This window comes from Protomyctophum parallelum (genome assembly GCF_964188405.1).
Source record: "Protomyctophum parallelum genome assembly, chromosome: 15".
NCBI lineage: Eukaryota > Metazoa > Chordata > Actinopteri > Myctophiformes > Myctophidae > Protomyctophum > Protomyctophum parallelum.
The window spans coordinates 25,187,287-25,205,169 of NC_139710.1; the positions used below are offsets into that span (position 1 = coordinate 25,187,287).

Consider the following 17,883-nt stretch of genomic DNA (forward strand, 5'->3'; position numbering starts at 1 on the left):
GACTGCCTGGCGCTGGGTTCATTACGTCATTGCTGTCTTAGCTCTCTCTCTCTCTCTCTCTCTCTCTCTCTCTCTCTCTCTCTCTCTCTCTCTCTCTCTCTCTCTCTCTCTCTCTCTCTCTCTCTCTCTCGCGATGATCATGATATGCATTGAAAGTTCAAAGTTGAAACATAATATATTACATAATATTAGCATATGTAATATTTTACACACGCAGAATGTAGAATAGATGATTATGTGTGGGATTCATTTGACCAGCCCATGGGGTCCCCATGGGGATGATGATGATTATCCGACCGTCCTTCACGCACGCACAGTCATGCGCGCCCGCGCGCACACACCCACACACAAACACACACACACACACACACACACACACACACACACACACACACACACACACACACACAGTGAGAACTAACCTTGCTTATATCACCACTGTCAAGTTGAAACCTGGAAAGGACAAAAGTGTTACTTTTCATCAGGATTATTATTTTTATTTTTTTAAATAGCAAAAGTAGCAGATCTGCATGCTCAAAATGTTTCTTGTAAAGCTTGTATAGATCTGCTAGGTACTTCTGCTGCTTGTGTGACACTAGCGGCAGTAGCTAGGCTATACAGACAAAACACATATGGAGATAAGATGTTTGTGCCGGACAGCAGCCATAACGTCTTCCCTCCAGATGGGGGGACATGTAAACTTTCTGTGGTTGAGTGTGGGTGGTCTGGGACTCTCGGGTCATGGGTGGTGTCAGCTGCTCCATTCTGGCAGGGTCTAGTCCCAGGCCAGGCTAGATTTGTGCCTTTAACATTTGCCAGATATGGCAAAGCTTTTCTAGATTTTCTTTTGCAAATAGCAGATCTATACCATTATGGTATATATAAAATATGTTCAATGGACCAAAACAGTGGAGAGTGTTTGCATCGAGCTGCAGGCTCGGCACACATGTTGAATAGGCTCTGCAGCCAAACACCTGCTCTGCACCGGCTGCACACTGTATACCGTATAATCAGTGTTGTTTTTGGCAACAAATTTTGATTTTAGTTTCAGTCATGAATATAGTTTTCATTTAGATTCAGTCACATTTTAGTCACCTGGAATGTTTTAGTGTTAGTCTAGTTTTAGTCGACTAAATGTCATAAGATTTTAGTCGACTAAATCTACAGTTGATTTAGTCGACTAAAAGGTATTTGGGCGGGCCTTGATGCCGTCGTAATGACTGATTTTACGCTTGCTGAAAATAGCCAACTATTTTCATCATGCAACCAAGTGTAAAATGACTTATACTGGATCTCTTGTCCCTTCCTAGCATTTTAATCTAGTTTTGTTTTATCTGTTGACGGAATTGTCAATACATTTAGTCTTAGTTTTAGTCACCATAGCTTAGTTTTCATTTAGTTACCATTTAGTTTTCGTCAGTGAAAAAAGGTAGGCGACGAACATTTTTCGTCTTAGTTTTAGTCGACAAAAACAACACAGTATACCGTAGAATGATGGGAAAAGTACTAAAATGTTCTACTTAAGTGAACAAATGAGTAGGCTACTTCTTCCACCACTGCCAAACATGGTGGACCCTATTGTAAACAAGTGTAATGCTTTATGGTGTCGTTCACAGTTAACAGTTTTGTATTGAGTTGTGCTTGAAATGTAGGCCTACTGTACTGTTAATACAACATTCTTCAATCAATCAATCAATCAATAAATCAATCAATCAATCAATCAATCAAACAAACAGTGGGGGGAGCAACACAAATCACCATAAAGTCAATGACGTGTCAATCAATCTTTTATTCATTTGGCTTCACGCAGTATAATAATAATAATAATAATAATGTCATGATCTTACAATAAATACATTCAAATAAAACAGTCTACAGAGTCAGAGTGTTATTTATTTTTCTCTTTAAACCCCTTTTTCTCCTCAATTTAGCCATTATGTCAATGACTTCCTTTACACCACTGATTGTGATTGGGCCTTTATGCCAATGACTCCTCCCCCCACTGACTGTGATTGGTTGTGGTTGGCAGTGGTTCTCAACCTGTGGTTTTCTTCTGGGGGGGGGGGGGGGGGGCAGATCATTACCTTATGTGTAAACAAACCAACATAGTATACATATTTGTATACAGGGTATCTGCACATTTCTAAAGTGACAATTTAATGACTTAAAAAAAAAACCAAATAAAAAACCAATACAGCCTCAAAAGTGGCCAATCAAAATAGCCGACAGAAAGTAACACAAGGTGTTGGTGTTCGCAGTATTTATCTGTGGAATCGAGTCAAACTAAATGCAATCTGGGAACCCATCGGCAAAAAAGAAACCATTCTCCTTTAATAGCCCTCCTGTTCCAGTGGTGAGTCTGTGTTTTCATTCCTATAATGGCTGAGGGAAGTTACTAGGCCTAATAATTATGCTGTATCACAGTATCGGCGCCTTATCCTGGTTAATTGCCTGTGTCAGTTTGCTCATGGAGAGGGAAATTAAAAGCCACTTTAACACGTGGAAATGCGCGTGCAAGAGGTGTGTGCATGCGCATTTTGCGGCGCGTGCGCACCTCCTACTGAACGTCCTGGAAATATCTCCCCATTGACTAACAACAAACTCATACACGGTGTAACGACAGATTCAGCTGCGGAGAGACTAAACTAGAGTAAATGCCTCAGCTTATAATTCCAAGTGCTTGTCAGGTGTCCGGGGTCCAGATGCAGTTCAAATATGATTACCAGTATTACCGGGATAATTTTAGGCGGGGGGCACAGCCTGTAAGGTTTGAGAACCACAGTAGTACAGTGTCAGCAGGCTATCGGATCCATGTGCAGACTAGAAACACGACTGTCCAGCATCCTCTGTCTGAGGTGGTTGGCAAAGTCCACCTGGGTCTGGGAGAGCACTTTGTTTATGATGGCCTTGGGGATCCAGCCCTGGAGGACAGACACACAACACAAAAGGCCACGCCTAATCAATTCAGAAGTTTAACCGACTGTTAAGCGAAACTAATCAATTCGTCAGATCATGAAAAATAATCGATTTTTACGAAGATATAATACAATCAATTTTCTTACTGAAATCATTTAAAATGAATGAAAATGTCCCATAGATTTCAGTTTCCCATGACAAGAGTAAAAGGTAAAGATGTTAAGTACATACCTTTAGATCTAGGCTTAGTAACCAGGTGAACTGAGTCTTGGTGGGGTCCTCAGCGGAGGGCTTCAGAACTATACAGGTAGGCCCATTCTCTGCCCTGCAACATGCACACAGCCACACAGTCAGTCAGTCAGTCAGACAGACAGACAGACAAACAGACGGACGACCCATGGCTAAAACCCCAGCTATAGCATCCACATTTTGTGGGGGCAAGCTGTCACAGAAAACCGCAAATCGTGGCTATATTTTCACTGGCGACAGCTGTCCCCACAGCGATGGGAAACAGAAAACACACCGGTACGGAACCCTGAGGGACTCCGGTGGTGGTAGTGTAAGCCTACAGACCTGACCACTCCCCTCTGCTGGGGCATCTCGGGGTGCTGGGTGGACATGCCGGCCAGGAAGCAGGTGGACCCTCGCCGCTTGGCACAGCGGACGCTCACAAAGTCGCGCGGCCCCACCACGTTGCCGGGGGTCTCGGCCGACACCTCGTGGGTCACCATGGTCTCCCGACCAATCTTCTGAAGGATCTGTGCACGCCAGAGGAGAAACGTGCACGTCATCTCTGTAGCTTGTATACTGTACACGTGTACAGTATGGTATATGCTTGATATTTTGTGTGGGGTTAAAAGATAAACACACTTGCACACCTCGCGCACAGATAGATAGAGCGACAAGTAGTGCTAATTATTCCGACTAAAACTATGGCGCCTTTTTTCACTGATGAAAACTAAATAAAAACAAAGTTATGATGACTAAAACTATAAGTAAGTACACCTTGCCGAGCAATGAGACCCATAGGCCCATAATGAAGCATTACAGCGCCATCAAGGCCCGCCAAAATACATTTCCGGTGTCGACTAAATAAGCTGACAGAGAGACAGACGTGTGCATGCATTAGTAATAAATGCCTGGAACATATTTATTTTGTTCAGTGACAGCTATGAGTCTTTGCATTCCGGTGTGTGACAGACCGTCTCCGCTCCTCACCTTGACCTGTTTGACACTTGGGTTCCAGTCTCCCATCTGCTCCATGTTGTCCACCAGCTCTCCATACAGCCGGTCTGAAGGTTGGTCCAGCACCACCTCCAGCCTGAATACCTTCCCCACGTCAGGCAACACCTTACTCAGTACTTTATCCCCATTGGCCTGAGGAGGAGGATGGAGGAACAGGGGTCATCAATATGTCCGCGTACGTACACGGACAAATGTGTCTGTGGCAATGTCTGTTCTTTTTCTTTTTTACACACGATAACACACGACTTATTTTGATCATATGTCCCAATTACTGAATGTGAAGTGTTACAACTCATAATGTCTAGGGGTAAGATGAGTAGGCAACAGGAAACCATGATCAAATGCGAGGTTTTATTATAATAATATATATAATAAAACGTTATTCAAAAGTATAGTTACAATAAATGGCTCTTAATCAAAACAAAAATAAATACAATAAGAAACAATGCCTTTCCGAAGGGCGTTCGGAACACAACAGAATGGGTTTAAACTTTAAACAATATAAGGTAGTTTTCAGTTAGCGGGTCGGTGTTCCCCCGGTGAGCTGTCAGGCACAGACTGACTAAGTAGGCAACGGCGCACCCATTGGCCACTGGGTGACACGTGACCGTCAGCCAATAAGTGAGGCAGGCGTTGATCAGACGCACCTGACTAGAGCCGGCCCTTTCGTTGATGTCACTGACAAGGTAAAACACAGTCAAGCCAACCTGGAGTGGAGAAGGCGCTCTCTATTCCAATATATGGTTCATGACAAGTCGATATACTATATATAATATACCACAACAATACCACCAGTTACCTCATATAAATATATACATAATATTAACCAATATATATATTTATACTACATCATAACACAAAACGAATCATAACAAATAATAAACACACACGTGACCGCAGTCCACGTGACATCAAGTCTCCAGGTTTTCTCCATAACACTGATTTCTACTCACAGCCTCCACCTCGGTGGTCCAGCCGTCCTGCTGACTGAGGATGCTGACGGCCTTCTGCAGGGCGTTCTCTCCCTGCTTCATGTAGGACATCTCCTCCTCGCTGTAGCCCTGCTCCGCCTCCTCTGGGATGCGAGAGCCTTTCGGACGCCACAAGGAATACAAATGATAGAATGTTATGTCCGTGACTGTCCTGTTTGTACATTAGTACAGTGGTACTGAAACCTTTTCATGTCAAGAATATAGGACCCCCGAATTAATATGTATGTGGCCACGGACAACCTGTCTGAAAATGTTTTTGTTTTTTTTACATTTTTCAAAACAGCGGATGTACAAGCTCGCAGTGCAGCACAAAGTGATGGGCTGTGAGCTTGTAGATCTGCTATTTGTTGAATAGCCAGCATATAAATGGATAAAGTGGTTAAAATGATTGTTATGCTACCCCTCTTCCCGATAAACAGCATCCCAGGTGGCAGAAATTCTTTCAGAAATATCTCTTTCAGTCTCAACAGTGGTTTGGTTTCAACTACCAAGTTCAGTAGCAGGTTTTGTAGTTGCGCACAGACACTGATATTTATCAGCCTGAGACTCACTGAGAAGCGAGCTCCTTCGGCGGACTTGTCTGATCCAGTTACTGGGTCCTGGACCTGCTATCTTGTTGAGCTCATGGTGGATGGCCACCATGGCGTTCTTCTGCAAACCTGGGGATATATGAAAAACAATATGTTAACACAAACCTGGGGATATAAGAAAAACAAGAGTCCATGTCAACACAAACCTGGGGATATACAGTACGTGGATATGAGGAATACATAATAGTTCATGTAAACACAAGGCAAAACAACATGTTGGCCTGGGTTAGAGCACATCGATTAAATGTCCATATAGCTACACACACATACTCAACAAGTGAGCAACTAACTCAACATTCAACAAGCTGCTATATTGAAGTCAGTTCAGTATTGTTCAAGCATCCTGCTGTGACTTTAAACAGATTTCCAAATCCCGGGAGATTAGAATTCAACAGTCAGAGAAGAGAAACATGCCTACCGTATATACAGTACATGTTTTAATGTGTCTGTATAATGAACAGACAGCCTACACTACAGAGTAGGCTACATGTTTTAATGTGTCTATGTGTATAATGAACAGACAGCCAGAGTAGGCTATGTTTTAATCCATTATGTAATGAACAGAAAGCCTATGAACAGATAGCCTGTAGCCTAGTACATTAATGCACGTCTGCAATGAGCAACTCAAAGGCGTTGGTCAGCTCTTAACTTTAGCCATTAATATTATCTAAAAGAACAAAACACATGCATGAAGAAACATCAAACATAACATCACAACAAGAGAATGCATTGGAACATAAATGACATTAAACACCATTTAAAATGATAAAGCTAAAAAAGTTAAAACTGTTCACAGCTTTTGCTTGCGTTTTAGGTTCAGCTTTTAGATCAGATATTTTTTGCTACTTTTGAATTTGAATCCTTAAAAAAGCAACAGTTTTAATTGGTTTGGAGATACATTATGAGGGGTTATTTTTTCGCCCTATCTCCGCGCTATAGTAAGAGAAATCTATGAAAATATGGGAACTAAATCGTTACCAAGACATTTCTTGCACCAATGTGTTTCTAAATGTGTCTAATAACATGTACTAAAATTTTGAAATTCAACTCCTGTGGGAAATTGAGTTATTAGCATAATATGTGACCATACCCATAACATCCTATATAAGGCCAAAAAGTCAAAATTTCATCATTCTTTAAGTAGCATGTGACATATGAAACTAGGGGTTTTCAAAAAACACTCCTTGGGCTAAATTAGGCCATATCCACTTGGCCAAATGTGCTGACCTCATCACGTTTGTGATGACGGCTATGGCCGTTTTCCTCCCAAGGAGTGTTTTTTGTGCAAAGCTAATGCTTGGAATGGATTCAGAATCATGAAAAACCCCTAGTTTCATATGTCACATGCTAGGCCTACTTAAAGAATGATGAAATTTGGACTTTTTTTCTTTATATATAGTATGTTATGGGTATGGTCACATATTATGCTAATAACTCAATTTCCCCCGGGAGTTGAATTTCAAACTTTTAGTACATGTTATTAGACACCTTTAGAAACACATTGGTGAAGAAATTTCTTGGTAACAATTTAGTTCCCAGATTGGTCAAATACCTGATAAAATGCCCTTAGGCCTACTACTAGCCTGGCGCAGACCAGACTTCATCCGCCCCTATTGCATATCGTTAGCCTCATAGGATAAATGCCTAAGTCATTTTTTGGCGAAATTGAGATTTCTGCATACAGGTGATCTCCTGGGGCTGCTGCATCGTTCTGGATCATCGCCTATGTCCTCAGCCAATCACAAAGCTCACAATCTTCAAAAATGATGATCTGCCTAAGTCACTTGTGTGATTTGAGCATTTTTACGTTGCCGCCTAACTCACTTTGTGTGACTTGGGCATTTTTACATTGCATACACAGCAAACAACAGTTACTCTAATAGACCCCCAGGTGTTTAGTATGGAGTTAACATTACTCTAACAGACCCCCAGGTGTTTAGTATGGAGTTAACATTACTCTAATAGACCCCCAGGTGTTTAGTATGGAGTTAACATTACTCTAATAGACCCCCAGGTGTTCTGTATGGAGTTAACATTACTCTAATAGGCCCCAGGTGTTTAGTATGGAGTTAACATCACTCTAATAGACCCCCAGGTGTTTAGTATGTAGTTAACATTACTCTAACAGACCCCCAGGTGTTTAGTATGGAGTTAACATTACTCTAACAGACCCCCAGGTGGTTAGTATGGAGTTAACATCACTCTAATAGACCCCCAGGTGTTTAGTATGGAGTTAACATTACTCTAATAGACCCCCAGGTGTTTAGTATGGAGTTAACATTACTCTAATAGACCCCCAGGTGTTTAGTATGGAGTTAACATCACTCTAATAGACCCCCAGGTGTTTAGTATGGAGTTAACATCACTCTAATAGACCCCCAGGTGTTTAGTATGGAGTTAACATCACTCTAATAGACCCCCAGGTGTTCTGTATGGAGTTAACATTACTCTAACAGACCCCCAGGTGTTTAGTATGGAGTTAACATTACTCTAACAGACTCCCAGGTGTTTAGTATGGAGTTAACATTACTCTAATAGACCCCCAGGTGTTCTGTATGGAGTTAACATTACTCTAACAGACCCCCAGGTGTTTAGTATGGAGTTAACATCACTCTAATAGACCCCCAGGTGTTTAGTATGGAGTTAACATCACTCTAATAGACCCCCAGGTGTTCTGTATGGAGTTAACATTACTCTAACAGACCCCCAGGTGTTTAGTATGGAGTTAACATTACTCTAACAGACCCCCAGGTGTTTAGTATGGAGTTAACATCACTCTAATAGACCCCCAGGTGTTCTGTATGGAGTTAACATTACTCTAACAGACCCCAAGGTGTTTAGTATGGAGTTAACATTACTCTAATAGACCCCCAGGTGTTTAGTATGGAGTTAACATCACTCTAATAGACCCCCAGGTGTTCTGTATGGAGTTAACATTACTCTAACAGACCCCCAGGTGTTTAGTATGGAGTTAACATTACTCTAATAGACCCCCAGGTGTTTAGTATGGAGTTAACATCACTCTAATAGACCCCCAGGTGTTCTGTATGGAGTTAACATTACTCTAATAGACCCCCAGGTGTTCTGTATGGAGTTAACATTACTCTAACAGACCCCCAGGTGTTTAGTATGGAGTTAACATCACTCTAATATACCCCCAGGTGTTCTGTATGGAGTTAACATTACTCTAACAGACCCCCAGGTGTTTAGTATGGAGTTAACATCACTCTAATAGACCCCCAGGTGTTCTGTATGGAGTTAACATTACTCTAACAGACCCCCAGGTGTTTAGTATGGAGTTAACATTACTCTAATAGACCCCCAGGTGTTTAGTATGGAGTTAACATTACTCTAATAGACCCCCAGGTGTTTAGTATGGAGTTAACATCACTCTAATAGACCCCCAGGTGTTCTGTATGGAGTTAACATTACTCTAACAGACCCCCAGGTGTTTAGTATGGAGTTAACATTACTCTAATAGACCCCCAGGTGTTTAGTATGGAGTTAAAATCACTCTAATAGACCCCCAGGTGTTCTGTATGGAGTTAACATTACTCTAACAGACCCCCAGGTGTTTAGTATGGAGTTAACATTACTCTAATAGACCCCCAAGTGTTTAGTATGGAGTTAACATCACTCTAATAGACCCCCAGGTGTTTAGTATGGAGTTAACATCACTCTAATAGACCCCCAGGTGTTTAGTATGGAGTTAACATCACTCTAATAGACCCCCAGGTGTTTAGTATGGAGTTAACATCACTCTAATAGACCCCCAGGTGTTTAGTATGGAGTTAACATTACTCTAATAGACCCCCAGGTGTTTAGTATGGAGTTAACATTACTCTAATAGACCCCCAGGTGTTTAGTATGGTAACATCACTCTAATAGACCCCCAGGTGTTTAGTATGGAGTTAACATCACTCTAATAGACCCCCAGGTGTTTAGTATGGAGTTAACATCACTCTAATAGACCCCCAGGTGTTTAGTATGGAGTTAACATTACTCTAATAGACCCCCAGGTGTTTAGTATGGAGTTAACATTACTCTAATAGACCCCCAGGTGTTTAGTATGGTAACATCACTCTAATAGACCCCCAGGTGTTTAGTATGGAGTTAACATCACTCTAATAGACCCCCAGGTGTTTAGTATGGAGTTAACATCACTCTAATAGACCCCCAGGTGTTTAGTATGGAGTTAACATTACTCTAATAGACCCCCAGGTGTTTAGTATGGAGTTAACATCACTCTAATAGACCCCCAGGTGTTTAGTAGACATGTATTAAAAAATGCCTAAGTCACAGATTATTTTCTTGAAAATGGCCTAAGTCACTTTTTTTTGTTATGGAATGACTCTCATGTTTATCTTTTTGTAAAAAACATTTTGTTAACCCCTCAGGAAACCATTGTAAAAATCTGCATTAAAAACTCTTACATACTTGCGAGAAAATGTGTTTTTCCTTATTATCCGAAAATCATAAAAAATGACTTATGCATTTATCCTATGAGGCTAACGATATGTGTTAGTTTACCACGCAGCGCAGCGGAGTGGTATTTTAGTATCGCAACGTGAGGCTATCTCCGCACGGCCACTCACCCGTCATATTCCTCATGTGCCTGTAGGAGATCCCAGCACACAGTTTGAAGGTGGCAGGCAGCATGGTTCTGGTTCTGGAGGTTCAGCAGCAGCTATATATAGCCTTCTGGCTTTCAGGAAGAAACTGGAGAAACTATAAATCTGAAGCCGGTGGAGGTATTATGAGACTGAGAGAACAGAAGAAGATGAAATAAATGTATATAACTAACTTTAGTTGAAAGCAGGACGAGCGGAGCTGATGATGAGCGGAGCCCGGTCAGTATGTGTGTGCTCAGTGGTCAGTGGGCTCCGTATATAAGACAGATAGGACACAAGGCCATGGTGTCCTATCTATCAGGCTGTCATTATCACCACAGATAAACACAACATCACGGCCACGGAGCCAAGGTTGATGGCCGGACGTGACGAGCGTGTTTCGGATCAGTGGGTTCTCTTTAAGTGTGGTCCGGGGAGGGGGTACCATGGGGGGTCCCAAGATACAATTATAACTGCAATATATTTATATATTTTTTAAAAGCGTGTTTAACTCAAATCTTTGTGCAGGAGGAGGTCCCCGGCACAAAATATTTGAGACGGGGGTCCCCGGCACAAAATATGAGACGGGGGTCCCCGGCACAAAATATGTGCCGGGACGGCACAAAATATGTGATGGGGGTCCCCGGCACAAAATATGTGATGGGGGTCCCCGGCACACGATACAAGTCATGGCATTTTAACATCTGGCTTTTGGAATTACGTCACCCATATACCTATCTAAATACTTCCTTAATGTTAACGTCCACAGTCCACACCCACAACACCAGAGGGAGTGCAACGAACCATGTAGCCTACAGCCCAGATTCGGCACAAACAAGGGACTAAATTATTTTCGCTCCTATGCCACCAAAATGTGGAACGCCCTACCAACAGTCATTAAGACATGTGAATCTCTTGACTCCTTCAAAACCGCTCTCAAAGGGCACCTACGGACAGCTGCAATTCGAAACTGGCCTCTGTAAAATCGGAATCCCCCCCCCCCTTTTTCCCCACTGTATTATGTTTCTTTTCCCTTTTTACCTCCTTTATGATGAATTCCTGTTCTGTTCTTTGTATATAGAAGTGTCTATTTGTACGTCTCTAAATGTTTTGATGAATTGAACAAGGTGGACCATCTTGTAAACAAGTATAATGCTTTATTGTGTCGTCCACTCACAGTTAACATAATTGAGTTGTGCTTGAAATGTACTGTAATTCTGCAAACTGTTAATAAATATTTCAATCAATCAGTCATATGACAGCTAAGTCTATGGACTTTTAATGTTTGTTTAGGTCAGTAAATGTGAGAGGCCACAGTGGGTGCCCCTCACTTGCACACGAGTGTGATTATTTTCTTTACAACTTTCTTAATGTTGGTTCCGTTGGTCCAAAGCCAGAACACTTATTCCTAATTCCTAATTTTAACAATAAAAATAACAATTATTCTTGTGACGACCAGGAAGATAGTCCTCACAAGATTGTCTCTCAAATTATACTATACTTACTTGTATTTGGTCCTCACAAGTTTAAGTAACGCACGAAAATAATAAAAAAAACTGCAGCCACATGTGTGGTTAGAGAGAGATAGTCAGGCCCAGTGGTCAAAGGAGGTGAAGTGATTCACACAGACGCATCACATCCGCTGCCTTCACAATTACATTCCACCCCGCCTACTGGAATGTATACTCTCCAACCAAAAAGACTCCCAAACTAGTAAAAAATAGCAGATATACAAGCTCACAACGTGGAGCTATATTGAACACCTCTTATGGTAACAAAAACAAAAAAGAATCTCCATGAATTCAAGGCTTCATGGGGTGTGTAATTGATCGATTTCTTTTGGGTGAACTATAGGCTATACTCCTTTAAAATGTCAGAAAATAGCTGACTTCTGCCCTCACGACGCATCTCAATACAAACGCAGTGCAGTTTGTATTGAGAATATATTTACATTGTGTGGTTCTGCATTGAGAAGATTTTTTGTGCAGAGGGAAAACAGGACCGGTCATTGCTCAGTTTGTGGCCCCACCCCTCTAGATGGACAACAAAATGCTACAGAAATACTTTTGTAACCTAGACATGCATTAATAGAGATTACGCATGACTGTAGAGAGTGTGACAGGTGTGTCTGTGTGTGTGTGTGTGTGTGTGTGTGTGTGTGTGTGTGTGTGTGTGTGTGTGTGTGTGTGTGACAGAGGTGTGTGTGTGTGTGTGTGTGTGTGTGTGTGTGTGTGGGGGGGGGGGGGGGCGGGGGCTTAGTGGACAGAAATTAAGGCCATCTGGAACTCGGAAGGTCGCCGGTTCACCTCCTGGCCGGTCCATGCTGTCCACGTGTCCTTGAGCAAGACACTTTCACTGTGCTTTCCTTTTGCACACTCTGAAGAGTTGCAGACCTAAAGGCTCCATAATTGGTTCTTATCGCTAAGATCTTATATTTAGTTGGCTGAAACTAGACTAAAACCAAAAACATTTCAGATGACTAAAACATGACTTAAACAACATTTTATTCAACAGACTAAAGCTAAATAAAACAATTCTGCCAAAATTAACACCGATAAGATTGTGGCCGTACTGGTGAGCTCCCAGGTTTTAGTGTGTGTGTGTGTGTGTGTGTGTGTGTGTGTGTGTGTGTGTGTGTGTGTGTTGTGTGTGTGTGTGTGTGTGTGTGTGTGTGTGTGTGCGTGTGCGCGCGGCCGCGCGCGTGCGTGCCGTTGTTGAGTAGCTGAGCACATAGATAGATAGATAGATAGATAGATCTTTATTTGTCATTGCAACGTGTACAACGAAATTAAAAGTGCCAACCAATCAGTGCATCATATCACAAAACAACATACTGTACAAGATAAAACAAAAACACATGACTTCTTGTTATTGCACAACCCCAGCAGCCCTAATGCATGTGCTCTCAGCTACCACCCAGCTGTGCAAATAAAGAATAAGAAATAATACCTAAAAAAGCAGTCAACTGCAGACACTCAATTACAACGATTTAGGAGTGTGCACCCACAAAATGTGCACCCACCCTTCTAATAACAATTAATTGCATTATTTATTTATTTTCTACAAATTGTTTCCTCCACAAGACGTATTAGGCATGATTATCTCATGTACTTAGGCGTATACTGTCGGTGTGCTTCAGATGTACAAAGTAATGAAATTCAGAGGGGGAGAACAATGAATGTGCCACAGATATCACATTGATATTTGTTGTTACAAGCTGCAGCCAGTGTGTCACTTGTAGATCCGCTACTTTATAAAATTGAAAATCTGTCCACATAAACCTTTGCGTACAAATCAATTTGGGGGTCCGGCCGTCCTTGCCTTGAAAAAGTTTGAGGACCACAACTGTATAGCCTAATTCTAATCAAGGTCCATTATTTATTCAGCATTTGAGCCATGGACAAGATTTTGCATCGCAGACCCCAAACTTATATTATATTTTGTTGTCGTTGGTTAAGACTTTTTTCCACAATTCCATGCTGAATTCATGTTGTAGCATAGGAGAGATAACAGGCAGGCACATGTTGATCAAAATAACAATCGTTACATGCTCTAATTGCGTAGACTCATGGTAAATTAGGTAATGCAGACGTTTAACAATATTTTAACTCTTGAGAGTGTAAAATGAAACCAAATGGACTCGCTCTCAGAGTTAAAGGTCTAATAAGGGTCCATTTGGTTACCAACTCTCCATCATTTAGCTGTGGACCACCTGGACCACTGGTGATACCCGGACCACTGGTTGAGAGCCACTGTTCTTGGGTATTGCTTCATCATTGACCGCGTTCCGTTTTGCTCGAGTTCATCACATGTTTGGTGCAGCCCTGTTTAGACAGCCTTGTGCTCCGAGTCTCTGGTTCCAGTCAAGCCCCACAGCTATCTAAAGGACAATATTGCTCCAGCAACAACACAGCTACAAATAGGTGTACGTCAAACATAAGCTGGAAGGCAACAGAAACACACAATCTGAATGGAACATTCGCCAGAACACTCTCCGTGTCCGTCCAGAATTGAGGACAAATTCATAAATCCTGTAGAAGGATTGCAGTGACCTCGAACCTGCGACCCCTCCTCACTGCATGATGGCAGGTGTTGCCAGATTTTGCCAGAGAAACCAGGGCAGAAGTTTGCAGGATTGGTCTGTTTTGAACACAATGCCTCAAATCATGAACGCAGAGTGCAATTTGAGAGACATTTTGCATGCACATTCCCACTAGGCAGAGGAAGAAAATGCCACTTGAAATTGTTCACATCAGCCTCATGGTTGGGCTATAACTGGTCTAGGCCATGGAAAAACCTTTGACCTGCATTTTTCACTTCTGCTCTTTACAGCGCCACCAGGAGGCTGACTTATGTAAAACACATTTTTGAGACTCCTTCAGACTTTATCCAAATCTCACGCAAATCGGTAGACATGATCTCTACAGTCATGTGATCAAGACGGGTCTGTTTGATTTTTCATATTCGCACTATAGGCCGAGGAAGAAATGCCACTTGACATTTATCCAAAGATGCTCCTATCCTGGGGGGGGCACTTTTTCTAGTTCATGATGCTTTACATTATTACTTTTATTTTTTTTATGCTCTGCCCAGTCCTCTCAGGTGGGTGGAGCCTGATAGTGGGCACTTAGGACTGGATTGGGTGGAGTTCATTGTTGGCACCACCTACACCTAATCATCTCTCGCAGTTCGTAGAGAGAATCATTGTATTTATGTATAAGGCCTTGTGTGGTAAAAGCTTCCTTGTACCTATCCTCTCTTCTAGAAAGCAAAAGTCACTGGACAACACCTTCACAGTCTCCATAGAGACATTTAAGGGTGCTTCTAGAGGTGTAGTGACCGGATGGAAACCGCAAGGTTCCCAGTTTGAACCCGTGCTCCCCCAGAGTTAGTGTCGAAGTGTCCTTGAGCAAGACTCTGAACCCCTAATTGCTCCCGATGTGCAGGTTGGTGCCTTGCATGGTTTCCTCCGGCATTGGTGTGTGAATGGGTGAATGTAATGCACAATCTATGTACAGTAACTAGCTCTCAATGATGACATAATAAATATGTGGATTAAAGGACCCAATGCCAGAGTGTAATTGGTTTTCGATGGTGACGTACATAATGACGATATTTTTTAGTGTTGGGAGGATTAAAGGTAATGCTCCTATGTATACATGTATGTAATCTGGCACCACTGCTGTATCAGGCACAAGTAGTCATTACTGAGATTTGACAATTTGTAGCGGTCGAAAGTACTTGCGCACTCTGCTTGCGCACTAGTAGGCCGTGAATGGCCTACTAGTGTGCAACAAGCAAGTATGCACTCGACACGACAGAGTGCAGTTCTAGTTTGCACTGTTACTGTATCTATTATTATGTTCTTATTTTGTATTTATGCTTCATTGTATATTGTTATATAATTGTGTTTTATTTGCTTGATGTTCTGCAAGCACATTGAATTGCCTTGTTATTGAAATTTGCTATACAAATAAAACTGCCCTTGCCTTGCCTACTGTACCATCAGAGGACAGAGTGGTTGGTGGCTGGACCTGTCTGCTGTTGGCTGTGCAGCACAGCATCGTGTATGGTGGGAAATACCATCTCAGGAGTCACAACCCCCGTGAAGAACTGCAAGGTGCCCAGCTCAGACAGTAGGGTCCTGCTGCATGCACCCGGCGATGAACACCTGCACATCCACAGCTGCGTACCCTTTAATTACAGATCTGATGGATTTGGCCCCCACCGAGTCAATGAAGTTGACAGGCATCCAGTCCAGAATTATAGAGTGGCTGGATGTGAGGGGTTGGAGGAAGGGATCCTCTTCAGTGGAGGCCTTGTACCCCTTGACCTGGTTGCCGGGCATCACTTCACTGTGGGCCACGTCCATTTCCAGTTTAACCTCAGCGTCCATCTTCCACAGAGAATTCCATTTGTGGTTCCTCGTCCTGAGATTTCTCTGGGCTTTCCAGACAGCTTATAAATGCATAGGGTGCACACCTGTCCTCTCTTTGAGGTTGTTCACATAAAGCTCACTGTGTTGGCAAAGTAGACCGGGGAGTTGGAGTGGAAAATCTTGACCCCAGAACACTCCGCTGCCTCTTCATACTCGGCCACGTCACAGTACAACCCTGTGTCTGTCACCTGGTCAAGGATGGCACTTTTCGGGCTTTGTGTTCTGTATGACAGTCAACACAGCAAACCCAATAGCCACCAGAAGACCATAATCCAGACCCAACAACACTGAGGCTACAAATGCCACCAGCCAAATCGCCAGTTCTATTTGACTGGTCCTCCACAGGACGGGGATATCCCGTCACCACCATCGAAAACCATTGGTTTTATACATATACATAGTATATGTATAACTAGCTCTCAATGATTACGTAATAAAGATGTGGATTAAAGGACCCAATTCCAGAGTGTAATTGGTTTTCGATGGTGACGTAATGACGATATGTTTTAGTGTCGGGAGGATTAAAGGTAATGCTCTGTATGTAATCTGGCACCACTGCTGTATCAGGCACAATTAGTCATTACGTCATTTGCTGGGACGGTGCATACGCATCAAAATTGGCGGGACGGCTGGGACGGTGCATACGAGTCCCGGGCGAAACTAGTACTTGCGCGCTCTGCTTGCGCAAGTAATGAGAAAAGAGAAAGGCAGCGACAAACAGAAAGCTCTTCAGTTTGGCGTTTCCAAATAAATACGAGTTGCAGCAGACCTGCCATTTTCCAGGACTTTGTTCCAGATATAATGTGTTGCATATAAACTAAATGCTGCGTCACCATGTTTATTTTTGGTTGTAGGGACAGACATTTTTTCCCAGATCTTGTCCTGAGAGGTCTGGATGGTTCATGATATCATGAACCATCATGATATAACAAAATCATAAATGTATTTTGGCCCTAAACCATATTTAAAGGTTTATAGACCAAGACCAACCTCAGAGGAAGAGACGGATATAGCAAGATGCTATGACTTAGATAGGAAAGGTAGGTCACATACAAACATTGAATGCCATTGACAATGATTGGCCAGTTTTGAGTGTTTGTTTAAACACAAATATTGAAGTCCCTTTTAATATTCTGTCTCAAGTGAGAATTTATATTGTTGTGAACACAGAATACGAATTTTAATATATTTATTAACCATATTTTCAGAATTATGAAAATGTATCAATTTCCTCTATATTTGAGTGTAACAGGGTGAATCAGTAAAGCAACCTAAAAAATAGATTAAAAAGGCAAATTAACAGTGATACTTCAGCCTATATACTTCTGCTGGTAGGATAGGCCTATAGGGTTTCCTATCAAAAATAGATGCTACTTTTTAAAGGCAAGTGGCTAGACCGCTAGACAAATAGTCAGGGGGACATACAGGAGGATTTGCATCAGCATACCGGGCCGGGGACAGTCGAGTCACGGACAAACATTGATTTCAAGATTTTAAGCATTAAAAATACATTTATCACAATTAATAACTTAATTTAGTGAGAAGCATTAGAACCATACTAACAATTCGAAATTTAGATTTGATTTCAATTT

The 17,883-nt window shown here is 42.1% G+C and overlaps 1 protein-coding gene across 1 annotated transcript; it reads right to left on the reverse strand.

Annotated features, from left to right (window-relative positions):
• Positions 1-2,792: 2,792 nt before the first annotated feature.
• star (steroidogenic acute regulatory protein) lies at positions 2,793-10,402 on the reverse strand (the record flags this gene model as incomplete). Its single annotated transcript, XM_083783392.1, has 7 exons — positions 2,793-2,921; positions 3,148-3,241; positions 3,490-3,674; positions 4,135-4,293; positions 5,115-5,251; positions 5,705-5,812; positions 10,339-10,402. The coding sequence occupies 7 exons, from the start codon at positions 10,400-10,402 to the stop codon at positions 2,793-2,795; spliced, it is 876 nt and encodes a 291-aa protein (XP_083639518.1).
• Positions 10,403-17,883: the final 7,481 nt, after the last annotated feature.